The 15,516-nt window shown below is 37.7% G+C and overlaps 1 protein-coding gene across 3 annotated transcripts in view; it reads left to right on the top strand.

The window, feature by feature from the left end:
• The window catches only part of ap4e1 (adaptor related protein complex 4 subunit epsilon 1), a 60,710-nt gene that overhangs the window by 19,332 nt on the left and 25,862 nt on the right, over positions 1-15,516 (top strand). For all 3 annotated transcript variants that reach the window (XM_041175255.1, XM_041175256.1, XM_041175257.1), the window contains 7 exons: positions 5,228-5,349; positions 7,250-7,409; positions 8,021-8,187; positions 11,635-11,708; positions 13,638-13,760; positions 13,851-13,960; positions 14,276-14,415. In XM_041175255.1, coding sequence (XP_041031189.1) covers positions 5,228-5,349; positions 7,250-7,409; positions 8,021-8,187; positions 11,635-11,708; positions 13,638-13,760; positions 13,851-13,960; positions 14,276-14,415 — 896 coding nt within the window. The remainder of the gene's footprint in view (positions 1-5,227; positions 5,350-7,249; positions 7,410-8,020; positions 8,188-11,634; positions 11,709-13,637; positions 13,761-13,850; positions 13,961-14,275; positions 14,416-15,516) is intronic.

Genomic DNA, 15,516 nt, shown 5'->3' with positions numbered 1-15,516 from the left:
AACTCCTTTCTGTTTATACCCAGCTTTTCCTTTGAATGTAAATTTTCCATTATGTCCTAGGCTTTTAATGTTACATCTTCCAACAATAACATTTTCATCCCACTAATTTTATCAGTAATATAGTCATACTTGGCATCTTCCAGCTAGGTGCAAGATTTCACCCATTCCTTTGAATGGTTTATTCAACAAATGCAAATTTACACTTCACCTTCTCCTCCTTACGTTTATCTAATTAACATCGCAAACTACCATACATCAAAGCACCCAGACTAGCTGGCTTTAATCCTATTAACCCACACACAGACACACACCCTATTATAATTCCAATTTAAGAATAATTTCCAATAACATAGATATTAATATCTCTTCATGAAATAAATACTGGATCATTTCAAACAATGCACTCAATTAGCATTTAAATCTTTGATGATATGATACGTCAATGGTTAGAACGCAACAGAAGTGAAGATGAAATAAAGGCAGATAATGCTGGAAATACTAGAGCCTGCCACCATCTGTGGAGAAAGAAACAGAGTTAAGGATTCAGGTCGATAATCTTTCGAGAAGTGAAGATGAGTCATGTTAACTCTTACCATCTATTTGTTAGTGGCAAAAATACTAGTATATCAAACTAAAGTGTAAAAAAAATTATAGGATGGTTACAGCACAGAAGGAGGCCATTTAGCCCACAATGTTTGTGCTGGATCAATTCACCTGATGTCACCCCACTGCCTTTTTCCCGTTGCCCTGCAAATTTTTTCTTTTCTGATAATAATCAGGAACAAACCACTTAGTTCTGTTACATTTGTTGCTAGCAATCCTGTTTAATTCTCTGTTCCAAGAAACGGTTCATCAAGTTCATTGAGCCTTGCTTGTTGCAATGAACTTGAACGGGTGGGCTATCTGGTGTTGTAATTATAGCTTTGTTTTCTTAGTCTGGATGCCAGAGGAAATCATTTAATGGATAATGTTTTGAGACGAATGAGCTCTAGCTTTAAACCAACATATATCTAAATTCCTTTGTGATCAGCCAAAGATGCCAAAATACTGTGCTTTTCGGTTGTTCTAAATCTGGAATCTGTGCTCAGTTTTTAAACATTACCAAAATCTATTGGATTATTTCTCCAACACTTCAATTGAGAAAACAAATTCAGCACCTGTAAAAATAAAATGCTGTGATTACAGTGTTGTACAACCATCTGCTTATATACACTGCAGTCTGCTTTTTTTTCACACAAATCCAATTTAGGAAAAGTAGGAGTTTAGCACTTTATTCAAAGTAAAAGTGTCCATCAGGTGATCTCGCAGCACAGAGGGCTTTTTGCCTGTTCTTCCTGTAAAGGAGTTGGACTGTGTGTGAAAATCACGAGTAGCCTGGTGTCTTCAATATTTGGTAATGAGTGTGTAGTGGTAAGTTGTAGTGGTATCGAACTTCCAAATCTGAGAAATTTGAGGAAAAACGAGGGAAGTTTGTAAGGAGAAGATTGTTACTAATTCTGCAAGAAAAAATGTGCCAAGTTTTATCAGTTTTAATTAAGTAATTGTACTTTGAAGAAATGATGAATCTTTTTTTTATATTTGCTGTTTTAATATGATGACGTGTTTTTTTTTTAAAAAAAGTATTTCATTCTGTGCCATACTGGTAGTCTATTTGTAATGCTCAACACGGCATCACATGGGCATTGGGAGAAAATCTCCCCTGTGAGCAGTGTGTTCTAAAATTATTATCATGTTTGCTATTTTGTTAAATATAACACAGAAGAAATCCATCCCCCTTGAAATTCAATTTAAAAAAAAACATTCAATTGAATGTACTTTGAATATCATCTCTACAGTTGTTACCTACTGGTCCCAATTAGTTTAATAGCAGCTAAGAATTTTACTTGACAATTAGGATTTTTTTTATTTTAAAGAAAATTGTATTTTTGTAGGTTTGTCATTAGCTGACTTAAAGAAAATCAATCTTGAGGGTGTTGGAAGGAAGGGCATTAATGCACCGACCTGTTGTGCCTCAGTGAAAGGCTGTGTGTCCACCTGTGTGTTTCTCATGTTAAGCTATTACTCCTATCCAGATCGTCAGGGTGGCACTGAATGCAGGTGAGGGTCTTCCCAAGACTATCCCAGGAAGGAAATGTTTAAAGAAAGCGAGTGCATATTGCCTCTTGCCCATACGCATTGCCTTCTTGGTCCTCTTAGCAATTGATTAGAGTGGCAGGGATCTAGGAGTGGCCATCCTCCTGAGTGGGGAGTTTGCAAAGTTGCCAGGGGAGAGAAATCAAATATAAAATTTTTTAAAAGGCTCTTAAATCTCATTCACATGGACAGCAACTGTAATCTTTTGACCCAAATGAGACCCTACATTCATTGCAAGCATTAATGATTACAAAATTTAGGGGTAATTTTAACTCTGTGTTAAAGGGAAATATTGATTCAGTTACCAGTCACCCCTCCTCCTTTATATCTCATGAAGATCTGGAGAAATGTATAATCGATGACCGAAATGACATCGGTCTTTTACAGGCTAAGTTTCAAAAAATTCTTTACCATCCAGAGTTTAAGATTAGTGATTTTACAGGGCGGCTACCATGAACTAATCAAGATACCTCACAAATCTGCTTTGATCCCGCACAGAAAGACTGATTGTCGATGACAGAAAATGGTTGAGCGCAGCATTTTGTGATAGAGAATTAGGTTTGTAACGTGTTATTTGGAAGTGCTCTGTAGACAGTGCATTTGGCCAAACAGTAGCTGTTAATAAGTTAATTAGTTGGCAAACTTAAATGTGGTTCATAAAATATAGCTTCAACAATTGAAAGTTGAGTAATTAATGCCTAGCATCATTGTAAATGGTTAAATTTTATGTATTACAAAAGTGATATTCAGAATAAATTATCAGATTTGGAGTATGTGAATATATCAAGCTGATGTATGTGTACAGGCAAAATAATTTGAAATTCTTTTAAACCTTTTTTATTCATACGTTAAACACTGGTTCATTATATGTCTGGAATATTAATGCAGGAATAATGTGCCTTGTGTGTCAAAGCAGTGATGAACATTTGCTTTACAGCAGTACTTATTGGCATTTGGAATGGTGCTGCTTTTGTTCACTTTCATGTTGCCTGCGCAGTATTTCATAAGTGACAAAACAACATTTTGGTACATCTGCTTGTTTATATCCTGTCAAAATCGAGTTTAAAACCTATCCCAGGTTCTATTCAACAACTCAACAACCCCCAAACCTCCTTTGGATTGGTGTCAATTACTGTCTGATTATACTTATGTGCAGTGCATTGACTTGCTTTGCCTATGTTAAAAACGCTATAAAAACAGCATTTTAGATTTATTTAACACCTCTTATGTAATAAAGCGTTGCAAGGCACTTCACAGGGACATTATTAAACAAAATATGACACCAAGCTACATAAGGAGAATTAGGTCAAATGACCAAAAGCTTGGTCATTTTTAAGGAATGTCTTAGAAGTGGAAAGTGAGGTGGAGCAGTGCAGGGAAGGAATTCCAGAGCTCTAGGGCCTAGGCTGTTGAAGACGTGGCCACCAATGGTAGAGCAATTACAATGCACAAGAGGCCGGAATTAGATGAATACAGATACCTTGGAGGGTTGTGGGGCTGGAGGAGATTACAGAGGTAGGGAGGGGGGAGGCCAAGGGATTTTGAAAACAAGGATGAGAAGTTTAAAGTCAAGATGTTGCTTGGATCAGGAGCCAATGTAGGTCAGTGAGCACAGGAGTGATAGGGGATTGGGACATGCAGAAAGACATGGGCAGCAGAATTTTTGATGACCTCAGGTTCACACAGTATAGAATGTGGAAGACCAGCCGGCAGGAGTGTGTTGGAAGTCAAGTCTGGATGCAACAAAGGCATGAATGACAGTTTCAGCAGCTATGAGCTGTGACGGGGAGAGGGAATGGAGTTTGGAGCAGGGACTGAAAACAGGGGCTTCAGTCTTTCCAATGATTAATTGGAGGAAGTTCCTGCTCATTCAGTACTTGGATCTTGGATTAGTAGTCTGATAATTTAGCAACAGTGGAGGGGTCTAGAAAGGTGACATGTATGTGCTTAAAAACCAGTTCTCTTACTAATAAATGTTTAATCTAGTTTTGTAAAAACCTATAAGGCTCAATGGTCTTATTACTACTGAATTCAAAGCCCGCATCTCTCAACATATAAATTGAAAAACAAGTTGTTGCAGTTGTTTCGAGTTTCTCTTTGTGATTTGACCAGCTCGGCATTTACTATCGGCAGTGCCATAACACTGGATGTCTATTGGCTGGATTGAATTTGTCCTGCATTTTGTGAACAGGACATAACTGGGAGATTTTCAACATTGTTGATTAGTTGCTAGTGTTGTAGCTGTAGTGGGACAGCTTATCTGGGGCTATGGCTAGTTCTGGAACAAAGTCTTAAATACTGTAGCTGGGATGTTGTCATGGTCTGCAGCTTTTGCTGTACCCAGTGCCTTTAGCCATTTCTTGGTGTCACGTGGAGTGAATTGAATTGGCTAAAGGCTGGCATCTGTGATGCTAGGGACCTCTGGAGGTGGCTGAGATGGATTATCCACTTCTGGCTGAAGATGGTTGCAGATGCTTCAGCCTTGTCTTTTGTACTGATGTTCTTGACTTCCACATCAACAGTGGCTTTATAATTTTATTTTGGATGCATTATTTAAAAGAAAATGTTGGTTTCACAGTGAGCAGGAGAGCTAAAATAAAATTGAATGAATAAGGAACGAATTTTTCTTAGTACACTAACTCTTGCCATGTTACTTGAACAAAATCTGTTGGGTTAAAACATATGTAACAGATGTCACTTTAAGGGTAACAATATGGGTGGGAGAGTGGGTCTAGCTGAGTTCTTGCAGAGAGCCTGCGCAGTTGCATTGGGCTGAATCGCCTGCTTCTGTCCCAGGATTTCCACGCTCTCTGGATGAACTGTTTCTATTAGAAGTAACATATTGCTGAAAATTTCTGTACATTGGTGGGTTGAATAATAAAACACTTTTTATGTATGTGTGGAAGATCAGCCATGATCTCATTAAATGGCAGAGCAGATTCAAGGGGCCGTATGGTCTTCTCCTATTTCTTATGGCACTTATGTTAATGCAACTTGTCTGCCTGTGTACATGAGAACATCCAGCTTTTGCATATGAAACTCAGATTTGCACTACTGCTGACTTTAATTCTGGAAACTCTTGTTCTAACTTCAGGATCTGCAGAGCACTAACCTTCTCGAGGTGTGCATGGCTCTGACTGTTGCCAGCCAGCTTTTTCCACCAGATATGATCCCTGCAGTTCTTCCTTTGGTTGAAGAGAAACTTCAGCACTCTAAGTAAGGGAATATAAAGAAAGGTTATTATAAAATGGCAACATTTAGTCATTTTTAAGGCAAGATGAGCACTTGTTTCATAACCTGAATCTAGCCAGGGTTTTGTATTGCACTGTTTTTTTTACTGGATTCACTAACATTTTCATTGGGATGGGAGAAGATTCGCACTGTTTGCTGTGCATAATAACATGATAAGTCCTTTATCATACTTAGCATTTTGCTATAAATAGGTAACAGAAGAAATCTTCCTGCCCACCGCCTCCCAACTCCCCAACTTGGAGAGAAGTTTAAAATAGTCCTAACTTGCCAGTCAGTATAAGCAAAGAAAAACCCCAAGCATTCAGTGGTTGGAAAATGCTACATTCTCTCACTGGATAATGTTGAGCAGCCTGCAGCACCCCAACCTGCACACATTCCTGAGGAGTGTCATTGCGGCTCTATAGCAGGGCTTTCTCTGTTGACTGAACATAGTGAAGTAATTTAATTGAAATTGAAACTGCCTAAAGTTCTGGTTTAAAATTGCAACATACTGTAAACAAACTAACTTGGGAAGAAGTAAAATATCTGAAAATAGCGCATAAAGGTATTTTCATTCCATATTCACCAGTACCAGAGTGTGTGATATTCTATTAAAAATTAAATTCCCGAGTAGTGTATATGCCTCACGTGGAATCCATTTACTATTCTTAAACAGCTACTATACTGAGTTTAGAGGGCTGTAATATGGTTAGTTCACGACATGCATCTCGAGTTACTGGTGGCTCTGCCACCTGGAAAATTCCTATCTTTTCTTACTGTGTCCACTTGTTAGCTAGATTTGCAAATCTGCCAATTAGAGGCTGGGATTGGCAGCAGCACTCAAACCAATGGCAGTAACATCCCAGCAAGGTAGGTATAAAGATAGCTTTAGAGTTTAGTGAAGTATTGGGCATGAAACACTGGCAGTTTCCACTAACTCCTTTCCTGAAACAAAAACCCTGAAGTTTGAGAATTGTTTAAGTTTACTGTTCTCATGCACAGGATTAGTGTCTTAATTGACTTGATCTAGATCCAGCATATCTGTGCTGTTTTGCATTTGATGCTAATTAAAAGGATTGGACTTAATTTACTAACGTAGAGACCACTGTTATTGTTTTGAACCAAGCCCTGCAGATAAATTTATCTTTTGCTTTTCTTGACCAAATAGCAGCCACCTTTTTTTCTTGTAACTTTATTGAATTTATTGTGGCCAGTTTCTCAATAGCAGTACTTCCAAGTGTGATATTGCACACTTCTGTCCATATCAAAGTTGACAAGATGTCAAATTTCAAGAGGTGAAGAATGTTAATTAGGGCAGTCATTCCAAGTATTTCCTTCAGACCCAGAGCCGAGAATGTCCATGTACCATTCCATTTATACACTGCTGTCACTATACCATAATTAAATTCTGACCTCAGCCTGTGTTTGCTGTTAGTGGTTAGAATATGGCCTTAAGGGAACAGACTCCTTAAACACAGCTTTACCTTAAAATTGGAATAATAGTATTGTACTCTGTCACTGTAAACCACCACATTGCGTAAGTCACCATGAACAACTGGAGAATTTGCAGGTCCATACAAATCCATGTTTTTTTTCATGATACTGAACTGCAGAGGACGGTAACAAGAATTCTTGACCACTCTATTTGAGAAGGAGCATGTAACCCATTAAAGGAACATGGAGGGAGGGGATTGAAAGTTACAATAATTGTAATATTTTTTGACAGATTGCTTATAACAGAAAATACACATTTTATACTTGCACTTGTTTTATAAACAATGCCCTGGCTCCTGATGAGTGCTTTTCTGAGAATGTTTAAATGAATAATTGTGAATGTAAGCAATGTACAGAAGTGTTCTAAAAACAAAATGTTGCTTCTTTATAGGGAAATAATAAGAAGAAAAGCAGTACTTACCCTATACAAATTTTATCTTATTGCTCCAAACCAAGTTCAACACATTCATGACAAGTTTAGGAAAGCTCTGTGTGACCGGGACCCAGGAGTCATGGCTGCCTCCCTTCACATCTACCTATTGCTGATTAAGGTACCATGCTATAACTAATAATGGAAAAAATAAGCTATTTTTGTTGGCAGTTTTTTTCCCCTCCCGATCTAAGCCACAACTCATGATCTATTTGCAAGTTTTTCTAAGTCATCAATTTGCACTGGAACTTTAAAAGTGGAATGATAAATTTGGATGAATGGGAAACAATTTTTAAAAATTCTTGCGTGTTGTTTAGTAATGCTGTCAAGGTGCGGACTCTGGGGTATGGTGCGTGAACCCCACAAGCGTTGTCTGACCATTTGACTAGTTGATTTCGCAGCTGAGCATAATTCATCATCCCCCGATGTGCATTTAGCTGCATTTTCCAGTAGGAGCCACTGGATAACATTTAGAAATGGGATCCCTTGTTGACATCCTCCTCTACCTCACAGCACACAGGTCCTAAGAGCAACGAAAACAACCCAGTTACAGTGGTTAATTCAGCATATGCTAGAAATCAAACTAACATCTTTTGTCTTGAATGGCTTAGAGCTGCACCAAGTGGTGCCCTCTAGGCCAGAGGGAAGGAGTGATGAACTAGCAAACTTTATGAAACAGTCGTGTTTGTTTTTAAGTTTTAGAGGACTTAATAGTTAATTCTTCAATTTTAGGAAAATACAGGTGCCTATAAAGATTTAACTGGGAGCTTTGTAACAATTCTCAAGCAAGTAGTTGGAGGAAAACTAGCAGTGGATTTCAACTATCATAGTGTCCCAGCACCTTGGCTACAGATTCAGCTGCTGAGAATTTTGAGATTATTGGGAAAGGATGATCAGATGTAAGTTGTACTTCACCGAGTTTTCCTTTTTTTTAAGTTTAATATTGCCATGCTTGGAAACGAAACTGTTATAAGGAAATCTCACATTGACATTGCTTGATGTTCCTGTGGGAAAATGGTATGCTTATTACAGGCAGAAGAATGTTACAGCACCACCTCTGGACCAAGTAAGAGCAGCAGGCAGCACCATTACAGAGTTAACCATGGATTTCAACGTGCTGGGGCGTTACAGCTATCAATGCAAGGATTTTAAGTTAGTTTCCCATAACATTGCATATGGGAAGTAAAAACAAAATGTAGTTTTCGGCTGAAATTGAGCAGAGACCAAAAGTTATTTGGGCATTATGCATAGATGTAAATTTGTCAAAGTCGTACACTCTGTCCTTATTTCTGTACATATTTTGGTTTATAGGCTCCTGTATCCATGTTTATAATGGTAACTGCCTCTGTAAACTTGCCACACTGTAAATATATATACTTGTGTAAAAGTTGTGTTTTTGAGAACAATGTTTTCGGCCAAAAGTTTAAAACTACTTTTATTTGGGTATTGTTTTTGATGGGTTGATGTGTGCTTGATTTGGGCTCAGATGAAATCCAGAAAAGACCATCACATTGGAATGAAGTGACAACACAGAATAATTCATATTATCATATCACTGTAATAATTTGAATAAATAGAACTTAAACGTGCAAATGGTTTATGCCTTTATTTACCAGTATTCATTTTCATTAGTATTTATACATTTACAATGGAATCAATCGTTAACATTTTCCAGATTATATTTTGATTCTGAAATGTTTTGGCATGGATCCCTGAAAAATTAAGATCAACTTTTACACGAGGTATATGAAAAATTACGACTTTTAGGCCAAAAGTCATGGGGTTGGTTTTGTACACAAGTGGATAAGGTACCTGTGTCCCGTTTTGCAGTAATTGTATTGATGAGAAATGTGACAAGTATATGTCAGCAGCTCCCATTATAAATGTCGACATAGGAACTCATAACGGAAAAGTGGAGGTGATGAAAGGCGTAATGTAAATGCCACTTCTTTCTTTAATAAGGTGTTGTGGTAAAAATGACCACTCTTGAGTCTGTAAGCTTCAAGTAAGCAAAGATTTTATTCAAGCATATGCTGGGAGAGATCAGATCTATCCTGGTTGCTTTCCCAAGGATCTCTCAATAATACAAAGACTGTTTCACAATTTATAGTTCTAGGTTCTCACATTTCACTACACTGTTTGGTACAGTCCTCGATCACTGATACAAAATCAAAAACAGAATTACCTGGAAAAACTCAGCAGGTCTGGCAGCATCGGCGGAGAAGAAAAGTTTTAATCTCTGTTTTTATCTCTGTGTTTTTATCTCAATCACTGATGTTGCTTTAGCACATACATCACATAACTTAATCAGTGAGTGAGACAATTCATGCTCGCAGATGTTCCCTGTTGTCTCAGCTTTTGGCCTGGGGAGATTTGTTAGTGTCTGAGGTCTAATAACCCCTATCTGTTTCCTTATCTCCTTAACACCTTGTTTACCCAAACTGTGAAGGCCATTAAATTTTACAGCTTGCGTTCCTATCTAGGTTCCTACAGTATTGGCTACATACCCCATCGTGCGCAGTGTTGGCTATATTTCCATCATGCTTTTAAAGAGCTCTCATAACTACGTGTCTATTATAAAGCCATTAATACATGTCAAACTGAATATTTCAATGTCCCACTTCAAAGGCATTTTAATTTCTATGCATCATCTGTTGTATTTAAATTGAAGGATTCTGGAATGCCTTTTAACATTTCCTTGAATTGCCTGTTGGTTGTCATCGTTATATAGATTTGTAGCTTTTGTCAAAGTCTACAGCTTGTCAGTTATAATGAGTTTAAAGTTAAATGCAGAATGCATCTACGTTAGTAATGTTGATTGAGTTATAATTTGACACATCATCCAGGTCTCTTTACAGTTTAAAAATTTGTTATCCTTTAGTGTAAAACTAGGAGCAAACATTCAATCAACATTTCTGTCTGTGTCCTGACTCAACTAGAGTTTTTAACTAAGATAAAAGCAAAAAACTGCGGATGCTGGAAATCCAAAACAAAAACACCTGGAAAAACTCAGCAGGTCTGGCAGCATCTGCGGAGGGGAACACAGAGAGTTCTACCCTTAATTAGCACATACCTTAGATAATATCACCACCTTCAACACCTCTTTGTCCTTTTGTCTGTGACATCTTTTGGTTATCTCCACCTATCACTGGCCCTCTATCCAGCTCTACTTGTCCCACCTCCCCTTAAATCAGCTTATATTTCACCTCTCTTCTATCTTTACTTAGTTCTGTTGAAGGGTCATTCGGACTTGAAACGTTAACTGTGTTCCTCTCCGCAGATGCTGCCAGACCAGCTGAGTTTTTCCAGGTATTTTTGTTTTAGAGTCTTTAACTAGCTGGTTGGGGTTTATCTAGGATGGATTTTTGTTTTTGAAAAATTACAAACCCCATTACAATTTATGAAAAAAATCTTAAATTATTGGCTAGATGTAGTTAAATAATAAAATTACTTCCAGTTGATGCATTAACTCAGCTCGTGAGAAATATCACTGTTGTGCAAGGAACTTTAAAATTTGCTTTCACCTGATGGTTTAATACCCGCATGCATCATGAAAGCAACACAGATATGAAACCCCTATCTTTGGTTTTCGACAGTCCACCAGCTCTTGATCTCTAGGCTTTAGTCACCCTAGACCTTTGGTTACTGGGATGAGGTACTGGAGAAAGGCCTACACTTGTGTACCCCAGCAAAAGGCAACATTTTCAGGAGGGAAGATGATTAAAGGGACAAATTGTCTGCAAAGAAGTGCATGTAGGATAGTTTACTATTTTTAATAGTAATTAGATTCTTAGCTGTAAGCCTTGGTTCACTGATAGCCCTCTCAGCTCTAAGTCACAGGGCCGTGCATTCAAGCCCCTCCAGTGACTTGAGCACGCAATCTAGATTGACACTTCATCGCAAAGTACTGGGGAAATGCTGCATTGTCAGAGGTGCCATTTTTTTGGATAAGATATTAAATTGAGACCCCATTTGTTCCCTCAGGTAGATGTAAAAAATCCCGTGGCTTTATTTGAAGATGAGCAGAGGAGTTTCCCTGATGCACTGATCAAGATATATCCCTCATATAACATCACTTAAGCAGTTTATATGGCCATTTGCCTCATGGCTGTTTTGGGACCTTGCTGTGCACAAATTGGGTAGCAAGTTTGCCTAAATGTTACGATATTTCAAAAGTACTGCTGTAAAGTGCTTTGGGACACCCTGAGCTTGTAAAAGATGAGACACAATTGCAAGTTTCTTTTCTTTGTTTCTATTTTTCTTTTTGCTCTCATGTGTTTACCTGGTGCTTCATTAATTTAAGTCTGCAATCACTCTGAAATGTGATATTGTTCTTTTTGGGACAGAACGAGTGAACTAATGTATGATGTTCTCGACGAGTCTTTGCGAAGAGCTGAAATCAACCACAATATAACTTATGGTAGGTAACCAGCAAATGCTTTAATTGTCTGTACCAAGGAGCAGATTATATGTAGATCAGTTCTCAAACCAAGGAATAGTGAACAGTTGCTTGGTAGTGCAGAACCTGAGTAGTTCTTAAAAACAAAAGACATGCTGATAAAGCTTTTTGTTTTGCATCCATTAGAGTAGACTCAAGAATACTAAATTTCAAAGGGAACAACAATTTATACTGTATGAGAAAAGGATCCTGATTGGTTGGCAAGTGGACTCTGAACAAAAGCATCTTTGCCTACTTGATTGGCAGCCCTTCCACAAACACTCACTCTCTCCATCACCGTGAACAGTAGTAGCAGTGTGTACCATCTACAAAATGCATTGCAGAAACTCACCAAGGCTCCTGAGGGAGCACCTTTCAAATCTATGACCCGTGCCATCTAGAAACACGAGGGCAGCAGATACATGGGAACACCACCACCTGGAAGTTCCCCTCCAAGCTTTTCACCACTCTGACTTGGAAATATATCCCTGTTCCTTCACTGGCGCTGGGTCAAAATCCTGGAACCCTCTCCCTAACAGCACTGTGGGTGTACCTACACAACATAGACTGCAGCGGTTGAAGAAGGCAGCTCACCACCACTTTCTCAAAGGCAACTAGGGGTGGGCAATAAATGCTGGCCTAGCCAGCGACGCCCACATCCCATAAATGAATAAATAAAAATGGGGGACAACTGTTCACTGGTGCATTCCCCATGGCAATGCCTTGACCAATCACGGTTGATTTGCCTTTTTAAAATTTAAACAGAAGCCTGGGGGAGTAACTTTCCTGGTGCAAATCAGATTACCAACTGGGATAATTGTGCCTTCTGCCTAAGAAGGTGAAGGTGCTGTTTTGCTGTGGGCCCAATTGCTTTGAATGCGAAACATGATTTTTAAATTAAAAGCCCATTAATTGGCAGTTCATATTTTCTTTTTGGTTGTTATTTTTGATCAAAGATGCAGACTTCTGAACTTTCTGTATATTGTAAGTGAAATGTCATGACTGGCAACTCGGATACAGAACCAGCAGCGTTCTCTGTTGAAATCTTAGTGAATAAACCCACTGCTGTTTTACAGTTTTTTAAACAATGTGTGAAGTAACTCAGCCAGTAATCTTAACTTGAATTTTGATCAATAATGAATGCAAGCTGTTTCAGTTTTCAAAGCAAGATTGAATTAGTGTTAAATTGTTTGCAGGTGCAGGTCATTTACCATCTACATACTGGCATTAGAATCTGTAGTTTTGGAGTCTGCAGCCAGGGTTGGGGCAATTATCACAATCAATAGAGCAGTACAGGAGATTTAAGATTAGCGGATTTGAGATAGGCTGCAATTTGTGATTACAAGATGTAGTGTTATACCTGACCTGCAAGTGCTTGGCTCTTGCTCTATTATGGAAGTAGCATTTGATTGACCACAAAAAAGGCTTCCTTTGTTCCCGACCTCCCCCACCACCCTGCCAAATTGTTGTATCACCAATTTTATGAGTGGAATGTAGCAGAAAATGAAGTGTTATCTGTTATTTATCCTACAGTGGGTCATTGGAAAATTCATAGTCTGCTAGATATGCCACATTTTAAATGCTTAGTTTGAAATGTATATTTTAGTATTTTTTGTATGTTCACATTATGCACTATAAATTATTCCACGTAAAACAAGATGTGTTATATGAACTCCAGTAACAGTACTTTCCACCATTAGTCGCAATAATTTGTACGAACTTTCTTTCTCCTATAGTGTAATTGTAAGAACTTTGTGTGGTAAATGAAGTACAAAACTTGCAAACACTTTAGCCTTACTTTAATTGTTTGTTTGGATTCCTTTATAGCTTATTTTGTCTGAATTTGAGCTGACTTATTTGAGACTGTAACTTCCATATTATATCAACTTCTACTTTAATACTGTTTTCCAGCAATTTTGTTTGAGTGTATTCAAACAGTGTATACCATTCATCCAAAGGCAGATCTATTGGAAAAGGCAGCAAAGTGTAATGGAAAATTTATCTTATCACCTAAAAACAACCTGAAATATTTGGGTAAGAATATTCTGCGAAATGATTGCTCGCATTTTTATTTTATATTTACGTACATTTCGAAAAGTGAACCATTGCATTTTCATGTTCCAGGGTTAAAAGCCCTCACGTATGTAGTCCAGCAAGATTTGAATCTAGTTCTTCAGCACCAAATGACCATAATTGAGTGCCTAGATCACCCTGACCCGATTATAAAGCGAGAGGTAAGAGTTGTTTTGACCTAGGTTGTTTGAATATTAAGTCTAATGAAATGGTGGTGTTAATATTCAAAACATTGATGTGAAGACTCATTGAGCACATTGTTCACCAGCATGTAATTTTATACTTTTTTCAAATTCATAAGAGTCACCATAGGCTGCAAATCAAGGTTGAAGATTGATTCTGGGGAGTGGAAAGTGTGTATGAGCCTTGGACAATTAATTTTTCCCAATTTAATTTACAGCTTGATTAAATGGTTCCTGATTTCAGTCATACTGTCTTACTGTTTTAATGTCATCTGAGTTGTGCTCTTTCCACAGACACTAGAACTGCTCTACCGAATCACTAATGCACAAAATGTAGCTGTTATAGTCCAAAAAATGCTGGACTATCTGAGGCAAAGCAAAGATGAATACATCACCATCAGTTTAGTTGGCAAAGTAGCAGAACTTGCTGAAAAATATCCTTTCATCACAGCAAATCAGTTAAGATTTGTCGGTGCTGTGTGAACTAATGGGCAGTGCTTTTTTATTTCATAATTAGAAGGAGAGGGTTGCTGAGATTGAAAATATGGGGACTGACTAATAAAGCATTCTGGCACAGATTGAAATTGGTGTTTGTAATTCTGATTCTGTTGGAGATGTTTGTTAAATGTAAACTGAATTATTATTCAGTGATAAATTAAAGTTGAAAACAGTGTACTAGTGGCATTTATTTTGCAAATGGCAAAATCCGATGATTCACCAGCTCATAAGCACTAAGCGGTTGCTTGGGTACTTTGAGTGAGTTAAAGGTGGGGCAGTGAATGCAGTGATTTCCACGACCCATGTTTGTTTTATTATTTTTCAGGTTGGAATGAAGGACAGTTGTTTTCTGCTCCCCTTTCTATGTATTGGCAAAGTGAAATTTTACCTTGTGATATAGTTACATTTGTATTATTGGTTTGCATTTCCGTATCACTCATTATGCACAAGATGACATTCTGGGGTGCTTTATGGTAGGAAGAAATTGGGCACTGAATGAAGGGGAAATAAGGACACTAGCGAAAATATTGATAAAATTGAATTCTATTTTCATTTTTAATCAGCCCTATTTTTGTTTTTCCAGAATGATTTGACTGATCATTGTATCTTTAAGAATTATTTTGCACTCCCTTTTGGTTGTATCATGCAGCACAACAAAGAAAATGAAAATTCACACCTCACTTAACAGTTTGCATTGCTGGCAGAAGTTAGGAACATTATAAATCTCAGCTTTCAAAAAATGCATTCTATTGAGTAAATGGAAGTGGATTTAAATGAATTTTACTGCAGTTACGTTCCTTATCCAGGCTTCCCTGAAGTTAAAGTGCATTGTAGCAGATACATTAATTAAAGCATCTAGTTTGAGGCTGTTAATTATATCCATGTGTGTGCCAGGCATAAGAATGCAGAGCAACACTTATTAGCTAATTTTAGCAAAAATGTAGCTGAGAGAATAAAGTGGGAACGCTATTTAATCTGTAGTTTCTTTTGCTAAAAGTAGTAAAAGGGAGATAATCTGAAATTAGCATTAGTTTAAA

This window comes from Carcharodon carcharias, chromosome 26 (genome assembly GCF_017639515.1).
Source record: "Carcharodon carcharias isolate sCarCar2 chromosome 26, sCarCar2.pri, whole genome shotgun sequence".
Lineage (NCBI taxonomy): Eukaryota > Metazoa > Chordata > Chondrichthyes > Lamniformes > Lamnidae > Carcharodon > Carcharodon carcharias.
This window is presented reverse-complemented; position numbering and strand designations above follow the sequence as displayed.